The sequence below is a fragment of the Haliotis rufescens genome, unplaced genomic scaffold (genome assembly GCF_023055435.1).
Source record: "Haliotis rufescens isolate VD_foot unplaced genomic scaffold, xgHalRufe1.0.p SCAF_4, whole genome shotgun sequence".
NCBI lineage: Eukaryota > Metazoa > Mollusca > Gastropoda > Lepetellida > Haliotidae > Haliotis > Haliotis rufescens.
In genome coordinates, this window is record NW_025964112.1 from 22,811,591 (window position 1) to 22,828,534 (window position 16,944).

The following is a 16,944-nucleotide window of genomic DNA, read 5'->3' on the forward strand; positions in this document are numbered from 1 at the left end:
TGGGTGTGACTCAGATGTACACTGGGTGTGACTCAGATGTACAATGGGTTTGACTGAGATGAACAATGGGTTTGACTCAGATGTAGAGTTGGTTTGACTCAGATGTACAGTCGGTGTGACTCAGATGTACAATGGGCTTGACTCAGATGTAGAGTGGGTTTGACTCAGATGTAGAGTGGGTGTGACTCAGATGTAGAGTGGGTGTGACTCAGATGTACAATGGGCTTGACTCAGATGTTGAGTGGGTTTGACTCAGATGTAGAGTGGGTGTGACTCAGATGTAGAGTGGGTGTGACTCAGATGTAGATTGGGTGTGACTCAGATGTACAGTGGGTTTGACTCAGATGTACAATGGGCTTGACTCAGATGTAGAGTGGGTGTGACTCAGATGTACAGTGGGTTTGACTCAGATGTACAATGGGCTTGACTCAGATGGTGAGTTGGTTTGGCTCAGATGTACAGTGGGTGTGACTCAGATGTACAATGGGCTTGACTCAGATGTTGAGTTGGTTTGACTCAGATGTACAATGGGCTTGACTCAGATGTAGAGTGGGTGTGACTGAGATGTTGATTGGGTGTGACTCAGATGTAGAGTGGGCTTGACTCAGATGTAGAGTGGGTGTGACCCAGATGTAGAGTAGGTGTGACTCAGATGTACAATGGGTGTGACACAGATGTACAGCGGGTGTGACTCAGATGTAGACTGGGTGTGACTCAGATGTACAATGGGTGTGACTCAGATGTACAGTGGGTTTGTCTCAGATGTGGAGTTGGTTTGACTCAGATGTACAGTGGGTTTGACTCAGATTTACAGTGGGTGTGACTCAGATGTAGATTGGGTGTGACTCAGATGTACAGTGGGTTTGACTCAGATGTACAATGGGCTTGACTCAGATGTTGAGTTGGTTTGACTCAGATGTACAATGGGTTTGACTCAGATGTACAGTGGGTGTGACTCAGATGTAGATTGGGTGTGACTCAGATGTAGAGTGGATGTGACTCAGATGTTGAGTGGGTGTGACTCAGATGCACAATGGGTTTGACTCAGATGTACAATGGGCTTGACTCAGATGTTGAGTGGGTTTGACTAAGATGTTGAGTGGGTTTTACTCAGATGTACAGTGGGTGTGACTCAGATGTAGATTGGGTGTGACTCAGATGTAGAGTGGATGTGACTCAGATGTTGAGTGGGTGTGACTCAGATGCACAATGGGCTTGACTCAGATGTTGAGTTGGTTTGACTCAGATGTAGAATGGGATTGACTCAGATGTAGAGTGGGTGTGACTCAGATGTAGAGTGGGTGTGACTCAGATGTAGAGTGGGTGTGACTCAGATGTAGAGTGGGTTTGACTCAGATGTAGAGTGGGTGTGACACAGATGTAGAGTGGGTGTGACTCAGATGTACAATGGGTGTGACACAGATGTACAGCGGGTGTGACTCAGATGTAGACTGGGTGTGACTCAGATGTACAATGGGTGTGACACAGATGTACAGTGGGTTTGACACAGATGTGGAGTTGGTTTGACTCAGATGTACAGTGGGTTTGACTCAGATGTACAGTGGGTGTGACTCAGATGTACACTGGGTGTGGCACAGATGTACAATGGGTGTGACTCAGTTGTACAATGGGTGTGACTCAGATGTACAGTGGGTTTGACTCAGATGTGGAGTTGGTTTGAGTCAGATGTACAGGGGGTTTGACTCAGATGTACACTGTGTGTGACTCAGATGTACAATGGGTGTGACTCAGATGTACACTGTGTGTGACTCAGATGTACAGTGTGTCTGACTCAGATGTACAATGGGTGTGACTCAGATTTACAGTTGGTGTGACTCATGTATAGCGGGTTTGACTGATTAGTTAATGCGGAGTGTTTTTATGAAGATTATACAAATAAGTAATGGTATACTGACACTAGGGCCCCGCTCCAGAACGACACACACCTAAGGCTTTTACACTGACAACGGTTACAACAATGGATACTTCTTAAAATTAAACCTAAGTCTGTTCTCACCCTCATAAATACTGGTGAAACTTCGTGTTCAATTCGTAATGTTTAAAATGAGTCTGTGCCACTGTTACTTTCTGAATTGTGACAATAAATATTTATCGTCTCATATTTGTCAGTAATTCATATACATGTGTATATCACCCCTTTCTTGGATTGGTATGGTGAACACGCGTGAATAGTCAGGAGGGTTAATTTCGGTCTTATTTAAGCTCATGGTATGCCATAATACCCGTCCTATCGAATGTCACCTAATATAAATGAGTGGATACCTGTTTAAAAACAAAACAATACATGTTCATCAAGCGTGAAACTGAAGATTGGTACAGAAGTTTGTTATGTTTACAAATAGGTGCCAAACACTGATTAACAAGCACAATAAACTGTCGGACAAAAGAAACACACTTGAACATTGGATTTCCCCATCAAAGTGTTACTAGGCTGTCAACAGTCAAACACTGCAAACCTAAGGTCTAAAACACAACTGATGCCCGTTTTAATTACATCACCAAAGAATAACCGCCTCAAACGTGGGCACACTACTTTCTTTTGCCCGACAGTTTATAAGAAATAAAGTATGCGAAATATTGAAATTGACTCCACTGATAACCTTCTCTTGGCTATCCTTAAAGGGATTTTAGCACAACAAATATGGTAACAGATGCAGATGAATCAGATTCAGATTTCTGCATAAACCACCGACAAAAGCAGAACAAAGTGCAAATAAATAATCTATGTACTTACATCAAGATAGCTGTGTAGATTTTTGTAATTTTGGTAACCCAAATAAGTAAACCTAATTTTACAACACACAAGTGCTACAAGGACCACTTTGTGACCAAGCTATAAATACAGAAAGGGGCAGGTCAATATAGGTTTTTGCAGGCCTGGGCCATCGATTAAGTTCATATTTCAATACGTCACTTTCATCCACTGGCATCATGATCACATGACAGTTCACCTTAACTTTCCCCCCGATTCCTGCGTCTTGAATTCGCCTAATCTGAAAAATAGCAATCTTCCTGTTTGATAAGACTAACGGATATAAGTACCACTAAGCAGACCAGACCTGCCTACCGACCCAGCCAAGACGTGAAGGACTATTTATCTTACCACGTCCGTTTATTACTTTCAAGCATTCTCATAGTATTCAATGGTAAATCAGACGTGTTAACCTGAGACAGTTATCCTGGGACAGTTATTGTAACATAGAGCCAGGGAGGATGTCACTTGGTTCTCCTTATTTGACGGAGGTAAGCTGATGCTTTTAATGGTATTTGCACAAACAAAACAGCATTTTTGAAAGTTTTGACTTATGAGGGAGTATTTTTAGTAAGACTAATATATTTGTTATGCGATAAGAAGTATTACTGTGGAGATTGGTTGGCATGGAATCTATTCATTCGCTTGAATTCGAAATGCTTAAGTTTGTCATGCAATGGTTATTAAGTCAAGTGATTTTTCAGATGAACAAATATAAATAGGAGTAGAATGGTGTATATGCATAAACGAGTTGAAACGGGTCGCTTTTGTAAGAGCCAACAGAACAACAAATGTGAATATTTTTGTTTTTACTTCTATGTGAATACAGAAGTATATAAATGAAAAGTACTATTAATTACCGTTAATACACACATGTGCTCATGTCATCTACAAATGGATATGTTATATAGCATTTGTCGGTGTACATTTATTATTCATGTATAAAACGCCCTGTAACCAGGATTAACCAGTTGCAATTTAACATACATGTCGTACTCGGTGTGCATGGCATATATAGGTCAATGTTAAAAATTCAAACGTCGCATGATCATGGCTCTTCTAATACCACGGAGTAATGATAATAAGATCAGCCCAAATTCGTTAGATTTCTAGAGTTAAGGTAAAAATGTATGTGTTTGATAAAATGATATACATGTAATTGTTCCAAATCCAGCAAAATCGGTCAGTTTTAGGTGGACAATGGTCTTATAGCTTCTTAAACGTTCATGATAATATATATTTTGATGCATTTTGCATACTCAGTTGTGTTAAAAGGGACATATCCAAATATGGTTCCAAGGTGAATGCTTGTCAAGTCTGCGAAGATAAGTTTGGGAGCACAGTTGGCCTAGTGGTCAGCTCGACGTGCAGAGTTGCTTCTCTTGTGACACCATCCTATTGTCATGCGTTCTATCGACTGGTCACTGATTTATCAGCACCATACCCGTGCCCATAGGTTTCACCAAGTGGTAAGCGTCCAAGACCTGCATCACTTCGTCTTTGAGCCAACTCCAGCTGACACGCCATCATCGTAACTTGAACGCTTGGAACGATGGGTTTAAAGCGTCTATAAAACAATATCCATGGATTGAAACAAGCCAAGAAAGTTGCTTGGTGGTGTTTTGTGCATCTTATCTATGTGTAGTATTACCTACCTATCATTAAGAAGACGTTGATAGCTGCTTCAAACAAATAAGTATTGGGGATACTGAATTCCGTTTCTGATAATAATAAGCTAACAAGATTAATTCAATGAATCAAATATAAAACCTTTTTTTTTTTTAACGTTTTACCCATAACCGACCCCGAGTGCCTTACGGAATGTCAAAACTCTGTTGGTAGGATTGTAAATAACTATCAGCTGACTCAAAATGAGCGACCACTCCTCAGGTTTTTTTATCTTATATCATAATGATTTTCAGTACTGAAAAAAACAATTACTCGTACATCTTCCAGAGGCAAGGGAGTTAAAATCACTCCACTCCCTTGCCTCGGGAAAATGATTCTGGTACTATGGATCCAAAGCCAACTAGTATAGAGGCCTGCATAAATAATCTAAGTTTAAACAGTATTCCATCATGAAGTTTAGTTCAAATTGAGCAGAAACTTATCTATTTGACATGCGCACGTGATATAACACCAGTGCTACTTCATTTGTGTTCCTTATGTAATCAGCAAGTACGTGCACTGGGGGTTAGCCCTATTCTAAAATGTCAGTATTACTCGTACCAGGAAGTCCTGCTCATCAGGAAGTGATGATCGTTCAGGGGATATGCCCCTAGTTTGTATACATGATCGTCAAGGGGTATGCCCCTAGTTTGTCCACATAATCGTTCAGGGGATATGCCCCTAGTTTGTACACATGATCGATCAGGAGATATGCCCTTAGTTTGTACACATGATCGTCCAGGGAGTATGCCCCTAGTTTGTATACATGATCGTCCAGGATGTATGCCCCTAGTTTGTATACATGATCGTCAAGGGGATATACCCCTAGTTTGTATACATGATCGTTCAGGGGATATGCCCCTAGTTTGTACACATGATCGTCCAGTTGATATGCCCCTATGTGTACACATGGTCGTTCAGGGGATATGCCCCTAGTTTGTATGCATGATCGTCCAGGGAATATGCCCCTAGTTTGTATACATGATCGTCCAGGGAATATGTCCCTAGTTTTTACACATGATCGTTCAGGGGATATGCCTCTGGTTTGTACACATGATCGTCCAGGGGATATGCTTCTAGTTTGTACACATGATCGATCAGGGGAAATGCCCCTAGTCTGTATACCTGATCGTCCAGGGGATATGCCCCTAGTTTGTACACATGATCGATCAGGATATATGCCCCTAGTTTGTATACATGATCGTCCAGGGAATATGCCCCTAGTTTGTACACATGATCGATCAGGAGATTTGCCCTTAGTTTGTACACATGATCGTCCAGGGAGTATGCCCCTAGTTTGTATACATGATCGTCCAGGGAGTATGCCCCTAGTTTGTATACATGATCGTCAAGGGGATATACCCCAAGTTTGTATACATGATCGTTCAGGGGATATGCCCCTAGTTTGTATACACGATCGTCCAGGATGTATGCCCCTAGTTTGTATACATGATCGTCAAGGGGATATACCCCTAGTTTGTATATATGATCGTTCAGGGGATATGCCCCTAGTTTGTACACATGATCGTCCAGTTGATATGCCCCTATGTGTACACATGGTCGTTCAGGGGATATGCCTCTAGTTTGTATGCATGATCGTCCAGGGAATATGCCCCTAGTTTGTATACATGATCGTCCAGGGAATATGTCCCTAGTTTTTACACATGATCGTTCAGGGGATATGCCTCTGGTTTGTACACATGATCGTCCAGGGGATATGCTTCTAGTTTGTACACATGATCGATCAGGGGAAATGCCCCTAGTCTGTATACCTGATCGTCCAGGGGATATGCCCCTAGTTTGTACACATGATCGATCAGGATATATGCCCCTAGTTTGTATACATGATCGTCCAGGGGATATGCCCCTAGTTTGTACACATGATCGATCAGGAGATATGCCCTTAGTTTGTACACATGATCGTCCAGGGAGTATGCCCCTAGTTTGTATACATGATCGTCCAGGGAGTATGCCCCTAGTTTGTATACATGATCGTCAAGGGGATATACCCCAAGTTTGTATACATGATCGTTCAGGGGATATGCCCCTAGTTTCTACGCATGATCATCCAGGGGATATGCTCCTAGTTTGTACACATGATCGTCCAGTTGATATGCCCCTATGTGTACACATGATCGTTCAGGGGATATGCCCCTAGTTTGTATGCATGATCGTCCAGGGAATATGCCCCTAGTTTGTATACATTATCGTTCAGGGGATATGCCCCTAGTTTGTACACATGATCGTCAAGGGGATATGCCCCTAGTTTGTATACAGAATCGTCCAGGGAGTATGCCCCTAGTTTGTCCACATGATCGTCCAGGGAGTATGCCCCTAGTTTGTATACATGATCGTTCAGGGAATATGCCCCTAGTTTGTATACATAACCGTTCAGGGGATATGCCCCTAGTTTGTACACATGATCGATCAGGAGATATGCCCCTAGTTTGTATACATGATCGTCCAGGGGATATGCCCCTAGTTTCTACACATGGTCGTCCAGGGGTTATGCCCCTAGTTTGTATACATGATCGTCCAGAGGATATGCCCCTAGTTTGTATACATGATCGTCTAGGGGATATGCCCCTAGTTTGTATACATGATCGATCAGGAGAAACGTGCAGGGGGTATGCCCCTAGTTTGTATATATGATCGTCCAGGAAGTATGCCGCTAGTTCGTATGCGGAAACGTCCAAAGGATATGCCCCTGGTCTGTATACGGAAACTTCCAGGGGATATGCCCCTAGTTTGTATACGGAAACGTCCAGGGGATATGTCCCTAGTTTGTATACGGAAACGTCCAGGGGATATGTCCCTAGTTTGTATACGGAAACGTCCAGAGGATATGCCCCTAGTTTAAATACGGAGACGTGCAGAGGATATGCCCCTAGTATGTATACGCAAACGTGCAGGGGATATACCCCTTGTTTGTATACGGAAACGTCAAGGTGATATGCCCCTAGTTTGTACATGGAAACGACAAGGTGATATGCCCCTAGTTTGTATACGGAAACGTCCAGGGGATATGCCCCTAGTTTGTATACGGAAACGTCCAGGGGATATGCCCCTAGTTTGTCCACATGATCGTCGAGGAAGTATGCCCCTAGTTTGTATACAGAATCGTCCAGGGAGTATGCCCCTAGTTTGTATACATGATCGTCCAGGGAGTATGCCCCTAGTTTATATACATGATCGTTCAGGGAATATGCCCCTAGTTTGTATACATAACCGTTCAGGGGATATGCCCCTAGTTTGTATACATGATCGTCCAGGGGATATGCCCCTAATTTAGTACACATGATCGTCCAGGGGTTATGCCCCTAGTTTGTATACATGATCGTCTAGGGGATATGCCCCTAGTTTGTATACATGCTCGATCAGGAGAAACGTGCAGGGGGTATGCCCCTAGTTTGTATATATGATCGTCCAGGAAGTATGCCCCTAGTTCGTATGCGGAAACGTCCAGAGGATATGCCCCTGGTTTGTATACGGAAACGTCCAGGGGATATGCCCCTAGTTTGTATACGGAAACGTCCAGGGGATATGCCCGTAGTTTGTATACGGAAACGTCCAGGGGATATGTCCCTAGTTTGTATACGGAAACGTCCAGAGGATATGCCCCTAGTTTGTATACGGAAACGTCCAGGGGATATGCCCCTAGTTTGTATACGGAAACGTCCAGGGGATATGCCCCTAGTTTGTATACGGAAACGTCCAGGCGATATGCCCCTAGTTTGTATACGGAAACGTCCAGGGGATATGTCTCTAGTTTGTATACGGAAACGTCCAGGGGATATGTCGCTAGTTTGTATACGGAAACGTCCAGGGGATATGTCCCTAGTATGTATACGGAAACGTCCAGGGGATATGCCCGTAGTTTGTATACGGAAACGTCCAGGGGATATGTCCCTAGTTTGTATGCGGAAACGTCCAGAGGATATGCCCCTAGTTTGATACGGAAACCTCCAGAGGATATGTCCCTAGTTTGTATACGGAAACGTGCAGGGGATATGCCCCTAGTTTGTATGCGGAAACGTCCAGGGGATATGCCCCTAGTTTGTATACGGAAACGTCCAGGGGATATGCCCATAGTCTTTATACGGGAGTAGTTTCATGTTTTGAATCGCCCCGACTTGTTCTCCGCAAAAATAACAATTTTCTTTCACGCATCAGCGAAACAATACAAATGTACTTCATGTGTCATCTCTTTGTGTGACTTGCCATGACACGACACGACAGTAAATACACAAACTGTTGCTACATCCATATAGTTCTCATTCTATCATGAACTTCAATGTAACAAAGACGAATAAACATTCAAAGATAACAATAGATATAAACATCAATAAAATATTTATACATTGTGCAATGCAGATGTGATGAGAAGTAACACTATGGATTTATGATCATCATTTTGTCATAAGAAAATAGAAAATACGCTGAGGATTAGTAACATTTAGAGTTAGCTTCAGCTATTGTTGAAGCAAACGCCGAAGTCAATGAAACGTAAGTTATTTGAAGTTTGCAACACTATCAATATTATATTGAATATTGGTTAGATTTCTAAAAAAAAATTGTATTTGTTATAAAATAGTGTTTTTGGTAAGTGTCCTTGAATCAAAACACGATCTTCAACCATGTTACACATACCAACACGGATTTCGATGAGTTCAAGCTCTTTTGTGGGGACACAGGTCACAAATCAGGGGACGCAGCATCGGTCTCGGGGAGTAGTTGGATGGGTGACCGCGTTCAGCAGCTTGACTCCTGATAGTTTCTAGGGCTTCGGTCCTGTCCCACACTGAAGGTGAGGTGAAATGGGGTTTAACGTCGCGTCCAAGATTATTGCAACTTATAAAGCGACGTGCATGCACGTGTATGTGTGTGTGTGGCTGCTTGTACAAGTCCGGACTGATGCCGATTCATAGTGCTAGCTCACTGAGATACCATGCCGCAGTTTAACATGAATACCCCACTGAGACACAGTATACTGACTCCGAGGCGATGGAGAGGGCATTCGTTGCGTGGGTTCGAATATCAAATTTTCACCGATAACGATCTTCATAGATCCTGCATTCTGTCCCCAGGAGCGACCAGTCCGCACTGGCTTTCTGCGCACACCAATAACCCAGCCCCCTAGGGACGACTATGGCCGTTCGGGAGGGGCAGCATGGGACGGGAGCTATGCCAACGCTGGTTTTGGAAGAGACTCTCCCGAGAACGACCCCTTTCATGAAAACCCTGACTATGATGGCTCTGACGAGAGTGACGCAGAGAGCCCCGACCAACGACAGACTGTCCACAACGTGGTCATTTGCGAACCCGAGACGACAGATGAACCATCTACAAGGTATGTAACTCCGCTTGCTAGTGTGTGAGGGAGTCAGTCAGTGTTTTGGGCGAAAGTGAGTGAATCATTGAGTGAGTTGACTGGATGAGTGTGGTTGGGTGGACGGATGGGCAAGCGGGCGAGTGTGTGGTTACTACGAAAGCCTAATGGTGCCACTTTGGTAGTATTAATTTGTTTATTTTAATCGAAGTTTCTCGTTATCTCAATTATCGAGTTCATTCTCGTTACTTATTATTTTCACGTGTCTTTGAGTTTTTCTCGTTATTCCAAGTTTAAATCTTGAAATAACGAGAAGATAATTCTAAATTTCGAGTTTGTGAAATAAACTTGATATAACGGGGAAATAATTGAAATTACGAAAATATGACCGAAGTAACGAAAAAATCGGAATTTCGAGAAAATAAACAAATAATTGAAAGAACGAGAAAATTCAAATTTATATAAAGCACGGTAAAGTTCTAACTCTCATGCACAATATAGTAATAATTAAATAAGTGGAGTAAGATTGAACACAGTTTTAACTGGCTAGCGCTTTCAACTATAACTCTTTTATAAAGATACTGATACGCACCAATATTTGGATTTTGGATCATGTCACCCGTATCATACAAAACGTAATAGCCCTTACTGTCTTGCAAGACGTATTTGTTCCATTGTTTCCGGGAATGATGTTAAAACTACCCGCCTTGCTGAACTTAAGAGTTTCCCACTGCATCAAAATTATCCCGCAAAGCTAATTGAAGATAGCAGACAGAAGGCGCTAAGTATTGAGCAACTAAAACTGAGAGAAAAGTCTGAAGAAAACAATATGGGGAATAATTTAACTCTAGTATCTACCTTCAACCCTAATCATGAAAAAAACATTATCCATGGTTCAACGATACCTGCCTATTTTGAATCAAAGTATAAAAATGGAGAAAATATCGAGCAAATACAAAATTATCAACAGCCAAAGACAACCCAAAAATCTTAGAAAGTTTTGACAAGTTCTAAATTTGATTCTGTTGTCATCACTCAACAGGTTTCTAATATAATTGAAGGCTGTTCAGTCCAAATTACAAAGGACACTAAATTTACTGTAAAACAAAATATGACTTGTGATAGTAGAAAGTTGTTTACTTGATTGTTTGTAGTGGATGCAATGAAAAGTATATGGAAAGACAGAACTAAAATTATAAAGAAGAATGAATCTTCACCGTTCACAAATAAAGCAGCCACACAACTGCACGTTTCACTCAGTGAACATTTAGATACATGTGGAAGCGGCAACGGTTCAGCTTTCCCGCTATATAAGTTAAATTTTGATCATGAACCTACATTGTTTCAAAAAGAGCAACATTTCATTCATACATACGCGCCTAAGTTAAATGTTAAAGCGTAAGATATTTGTCCATTGTCACCGCAATGTTTCGGTAATGTTTGTGAGAGAGGGAAAGCGATTTTGAAGGACAGAATTAAAGAATGACATTATATGATAAAGAGGTTATCACGCTTGTGTGTTTGGAGATGGTAAATATCCTGTATTAGGAATAAACACTATGTATTTAGCTCGCCAAGGCTCGCTAAATACAATGTTTATTCCTAATGCGGGATATTTACCCTCCCCAAACACACTCGCGTGATAACCTCTATGTTACTACTTCACGTCCGTTATTCAGTTATGGCCTGATGAGACTCGTACGTGGTACGAGTTGAAAGCGCTTAAAACTGTGTTCAATCTTACTCCACTTATTTAATTATTACTGTATATATATATATATATATATATATATATATATATATATATATATATATATATATATTGTTCAATCATACTCCACTTATTTCATTATTATATATATATATATATATATATATATAAATATATATATATATATATATATATATATATATATATATATATATATATATATACGTTTGAGCATTTACCATGTGAGAACTGTATGTAACTTTTTTATTTCCAAACAGGGCAACACGGAAAACAAAGTGGGACATTTTTAAGGAAACATCAAACGAAAGTGTCAGTTTTTCGGAGACACAGAAATGGAACTTGTCCTATAAATTTCTACGAGTCCTGTTATGCAGTGCCTTCTTTCTGTTATGTTTGGGCTCAGCAACAATGTCCAAATTATCTTTCCTCTTTTTAACATTTTACATCAATCCGACAGAGGGGTTTTACTTGAACTATGTTCGCAATGGCACAACTACACGTGTTGACATGAAGACCGTCGCCCACCACATGGATGCCAAGTGGATCTGGTCTCTCATCCTCATCATCTGTGCGCCATATTTCTTCACAGCTTTATCAAGTGTTTGGAAAGTAATTTTCAAAACAACCAGGCCTTTGAAATGTGTTCCACTTTTAGTGGTAAGTAATATCATGAATTCTCTTCTTGGGTCAGGATATTGTCAAATTTAGCTTGTAGACATTGATTGTGAAGCTAAGGACACTGGTGGCTCGGTGGGGAAAGACGCAAATCGCTGCACAGATTTACGGCCAATAGTTGTGACAACAATCGCTGGTCGTGGGTTCGAATCCTCGAATCAACCCAATTAGGATCCTTGTTACATATCCAAATTCCGTGGTCTGCTTGCGCCACGTTAAAATGTACTCCCATATGTAGCTGCCGTGCTGTGATGCAGCTGTAATCATGCCTAAAGTGGCGTTACACCCAACCCAGCCTGCATATGAATTACATGCTTTACCTTTCTAGTTGTGTTCAATGTTACTGTACTGACTACAAACGCATCCATTCCAGTACACGTTCCCATATTCCCCTATTTCGAAGACTACATAACATTGAACCCTCAGATTAAGAAATCTAAAAACATTATGTAAAATAGCTCCACATCGAATAGTGACTACATAGTGTGGTTATCTCATTGTACCATGACACAATTAAACGCGAACTCTAAGATATTTAGTGACGCATCGTAGGTTGAGTTCAATGTACATATTTGTACATATAATTATTTTGAAATGCCAGCCAACAATGGATAAGAAAAGTTATTTTCAATGAAAATAGACAGCTATCGTCAATCAGAGGTGGTTATTCTGATTTGAAACCTTTGATTGACCAATCAGAATCAATTATTCAAGGTAGAATTAAGCGATAAACCTATGACATTTGAGATAGTCTCACAGTAGATACTTCTTGTCTTAATGTGATGTGTGTGAGTATGGTTTTACGCTGCTTTCAGCAATAGCACAGCAATATCACAGCAATATCAGGCTGGGGGACAGCAGAACCTTTACCCTTGTGGAGAATCCAATCCGGGTCTTCGGCGTGACGAGTGAACGTTTTCTTCCACTTGGCTACCCCAACGCCCAATATACTTTGGAACTGAGAGCTTTAGGTTTTAATCCTGTTTTGATCAACCATAATTAAGCATTCGTAAATATGTTGGCAGGATGTTAATTTAAATCAAGTATCATCACCCCCTCTCGACTTACTATATCTAAAACTAAAGTGGCTTTGTAGAGCAGGGTTCCTTTATTTGCAGTTATCCTTTCCAAACATACGACTCACCCATGTATATTGTCTTCCAGGCCTTCTTGATCGAGACGCTACACACCATCGGCCTCGTCATCCTGGTCTTCTACGTCATACCAAGCTTCGAGCCGCTCATGGCGGGCTTGCTGATGCTCAACGTGGCCATCATTCCGGGCCTGCTGAAGATCTTTGAGGCAACCGATCTCAACAACGACGAAAGCAGCGAGGTGGTAAAATACAAGGAGGATGGGAAAGTTAGGATATGTATACGGACCATCTTCGACATCTTCATGGTCACGTTGCAGTGTGCTGTAGTAGTGGCGTGGTCGTACCTGGCCTACACAGTCAAAGATTCCCTATTGCTGGCAATCCTCATCCCAGTCTCACTTGTACTTGTATCCATCTCGTGGTGGGATAACTATGTCCACAAAAAGAGAAAGGGAGGTTCCACTGAATCTAACGGCAACTGCTTGGCAAGGCTAAAAAGATCTATCAGGAAGAGAGGATCCAAAATTTACTTTCTTACCTCACTATGGAAAATAGTCTTGACAATCGCCCTTCCTGCTGTGATTTTCTCCTGGGGTAGTAACAAGTGTGTCAGAGCGTTCTTTGTTCTGGAACCAACAGCAAGAAACTGCTCGGTGTTCGAGGACATCACCATTGCTGACTCTGCTCAGGAAGGGGCACCAACTGTCTCAGTGCCAAGCTGCCACCCATACCTACCCTTCATGGTGGCTACTGTCAACATTGTGTCGAGTATCCTGTGTTACAAGATCGGCAAGTCGGCCTGCAAGATTCTGGCTCAAGTATGGTGCTTTGCGATTCCCCTGCTTCTGTCAGTACCAGTTACTAGTGGCATCCTCATCAGCACCTACATGTTCAATGATGAGATCACAAGCTTTTTAGGTTGCAATGTTCCATGGATACCGGGTGTGAAGAACCACGACCTCTTTGACTTCCTGCTACAGTACACTGAAACGTACTGGCTCCCAGTCGGAATGGCTTCCTTCATCTCCCTGATCTACATCGCTGGACACATCTTCACACCCCGCTGCCCCAGGATGGCTAGCACAGAGAAGTACTTTTATATATTTTTCTTTTCATTTAACCTGGGGAATATATTGACACACTTCATACGAGGCACTGGTTATCCATTAATCTATTGCGCCAAAAAAATCGTGTAACTGAAATTCCGTTCAAAGTAGCCTTAAACACAACTCACTCGAGATGCCATGTAAACAAGGTTGTCATTGTTTATCAATATGTATGACTTTCTCGGATGCGTTTGCTGGCCATTTTCCTGCATGATAACAATTACTAATGAAGTAGTGTGTAATCGCTTTTAATTATTAGGAAAGCGACAGGTGAACTGCCATACACACATACAGGTAAGCCCACTGGAACTCTTCACGAGGAGACAATCAGTTCTGATCTTCACGATGTCCATGTTCCAGACTGTTCCTGAAGCCCCTGTTCTGTGGAGTTCTGTTGGAGGAGTCCATCTTGCTCAATAGACGCAAGGACGATGAAGACCTTCAGGAACATGTGGTAGGTTATTCAGTTATCTTCAGGTGTAAGGCACTGATGTGTAATGCTCAGGGGCACTTGGGTATACAGTGAAACCTCATGTATGTAGCAGTCCGGATTAATAGGAATTCGCTCAAACTGATGTTTGTTACCACAATAGCAATAACGTCACGGGTAACTTAACTCTTTGTCTCCAGAATGGTAAGTTTACGAAACATCTGCTCTTCTGCTATTTCTTCAGCTAAAAGGTGGCTGGATCTTCTCTCATGAGAAGGCGTCCAGGGGAGAAGTGCAGCCAGAAGAAGAGGAGGAAGCACTGTTTGATGCAAATAAGGCAAAGAAAAGAATTCGCACTGACACCACACCAATGATATATATCTGTGCAACGATGTGGCATGAGACGGAGAATGAAATGGTTCAAGTTCTCAAATCAATATTCAGGTAGAGCGGACGATGAATGCTAATTACATATGTATTTTTAGCTGTTCAATAAAAGATACCTCATCATTTGTTCACAAATAATAAATATGTACACTCTTCAAAAAAAAGAAACGCATAGGTGTTTTGAGAATTCCAATTAGATTTTTTCCCCCAGCAATCGTCATAAAGACAATTCTTATGTTTTATTCCCGTTAATCATGTCATGTTTGTTGTGCATTGCGCGCAAACACATCTCAAAATGTTTTTTTGTAAACGTTTATCAGTAAAAATGCAAAGGATGCACGGAAATTGCTTTCAGAAAAAGTTTTAGCACAATGCACGTGCAAAATGTTGGAATAAGAGTAGAGACACTGACTATGAAAGATCGTACAAAATTCGTCAGTTCATTACGAATTTTCTGACGTGAACGGAGATGGAAAAATGCCAAGATTAACTGCAGCTGGCCGAAATATCGACATTGGACGTTTGTAAACAGGGGAGTCCCAGTCTGCCGTTGCAAGGCACTTCAACGTTCACCAAAGCACCATATCTCGACTATGGGATCGATATACCCGCACTAATTCGACTCAAGATCATCCCAGAAGTGGAAGACCAAGAGTGACCACCCCTTTTCAGGATCGGTACATCCGGTTGCATCACCTTCGGAATCGATTTGCTACAGCAACGGACACTGCAGGACAAGTGCCTGGTATGCGAACAATTTCCGACCAAACCATCAGAAATCGTCTGAGGGAAGTGGGAATTCGAGCGAGACGACCAAAAGTTGGACCTGTCTTGCGACGTCTACACCGTCAACGACGTGTCCGGTGGTGCAACAGAGTACAGGAATGGGATCTCAGGAACTGGCGACGCGTTTGGTTCAGCGACGAGTCACGTTTTCTTCTTCAACGACGGGATGGAAGACAACGTGTATACCGACGTCGACGTGAACGTTTTGCGCCGAACTGCGTTCGACAGGTGGATCGATTTGGTGGAGGGAGTGTCATGGTGTGGGGAGCCATAGCCTACACGGGTAGATCACAGTTAGTGGTTGTCCAGGGCAATCTTACAGCAAACCGATACATAGACCACATACTGCGTCCTCACCTCCTCCGAACTTTGGACCGCCAGAGGGAGCTGTTCCAACATGACAACGCTCGGCCCCACACAGCACGTGCAACAGTTAATTTCCTTGTTAATGAGAACATCAATGTCCTTCCATGGCCGTCCAAATCGCCTGATCTCAACCCGATTGAACATTTGTGGGACGAACTTGATCGACGCGTCCGTCAACGTCACCAGCGTCCCCACACACTGGCACAACTCGCCAACGCCTTACAGGAAGAATTGCGAAGAATTCCCCACGAAAAAATCCGACGACTTATGCAATCTGTGCCAAGGAGGTGTCGAGCAGTGACGGCTGCAAGAGGTGGTGTGACCAGGTACTGACCATGACGCCCCCTTGTGGCTACACATGTGCAATGACTGAACTGAATTAATGCTGACAATCACGACAATGCTTTTGTCGATCACTGTGTCTAATTTCATTTGATTGTGTTCACGCATCTACTGTGTAGATACTTTTACATCCGCTTAATAAATATCCTTATTTTTAACTATGCGTTTCTTTTTTTGAATAGTGTATTTCTTTAATAATTATAGTGACCAATGCTTGTCATCGCATCCCAATTGCGTAGATCTATGTTCATGGT

General features: G+C 42.1%; 1 protein-coding gene across 10 annotated transcripts in view; it reads left to right on the forward strand.

Moving 5' to 3' along the window:
• The window catches only part of LOC124132178 (chitin synthase chs-2-like), a 79,551-nt gene that overhangs the window by 51,738 nt on the left and 10,869 nt on the right, over nt 1-16,944 (forward strand). For 9 of the 10 annotated variants that reach the window (XM_046495933.2, XM_046495935.2, XM_048381752.1 and 6 more), the window contains 5 exons: nt 9,529-9,791; nt 11,760-12,159; nt 13,342-14,363; nt 14,740-14,833; nt 15,054-15,253. In XM_046495933.2, the coding sequence (XP_046351889.2) occupies nt 9,529-9,791; nt 11,760-12,159; nt 13,342-14,363; nt 14,740-14,833; nt 15,054-15,253 (1,979 nt within the window). Of the gene's footprint in view, nt 1-3,078; nt 3,265-9,528; nt 9,792-11,759; nt 12,160-13,341; nt 14,364-14,739; nt 14,834-15,053; nt 15,254-16,944 lie in introns of those variants that run through there. The other variant, XM_046495941.2, reaches the window with a different exon arrangement.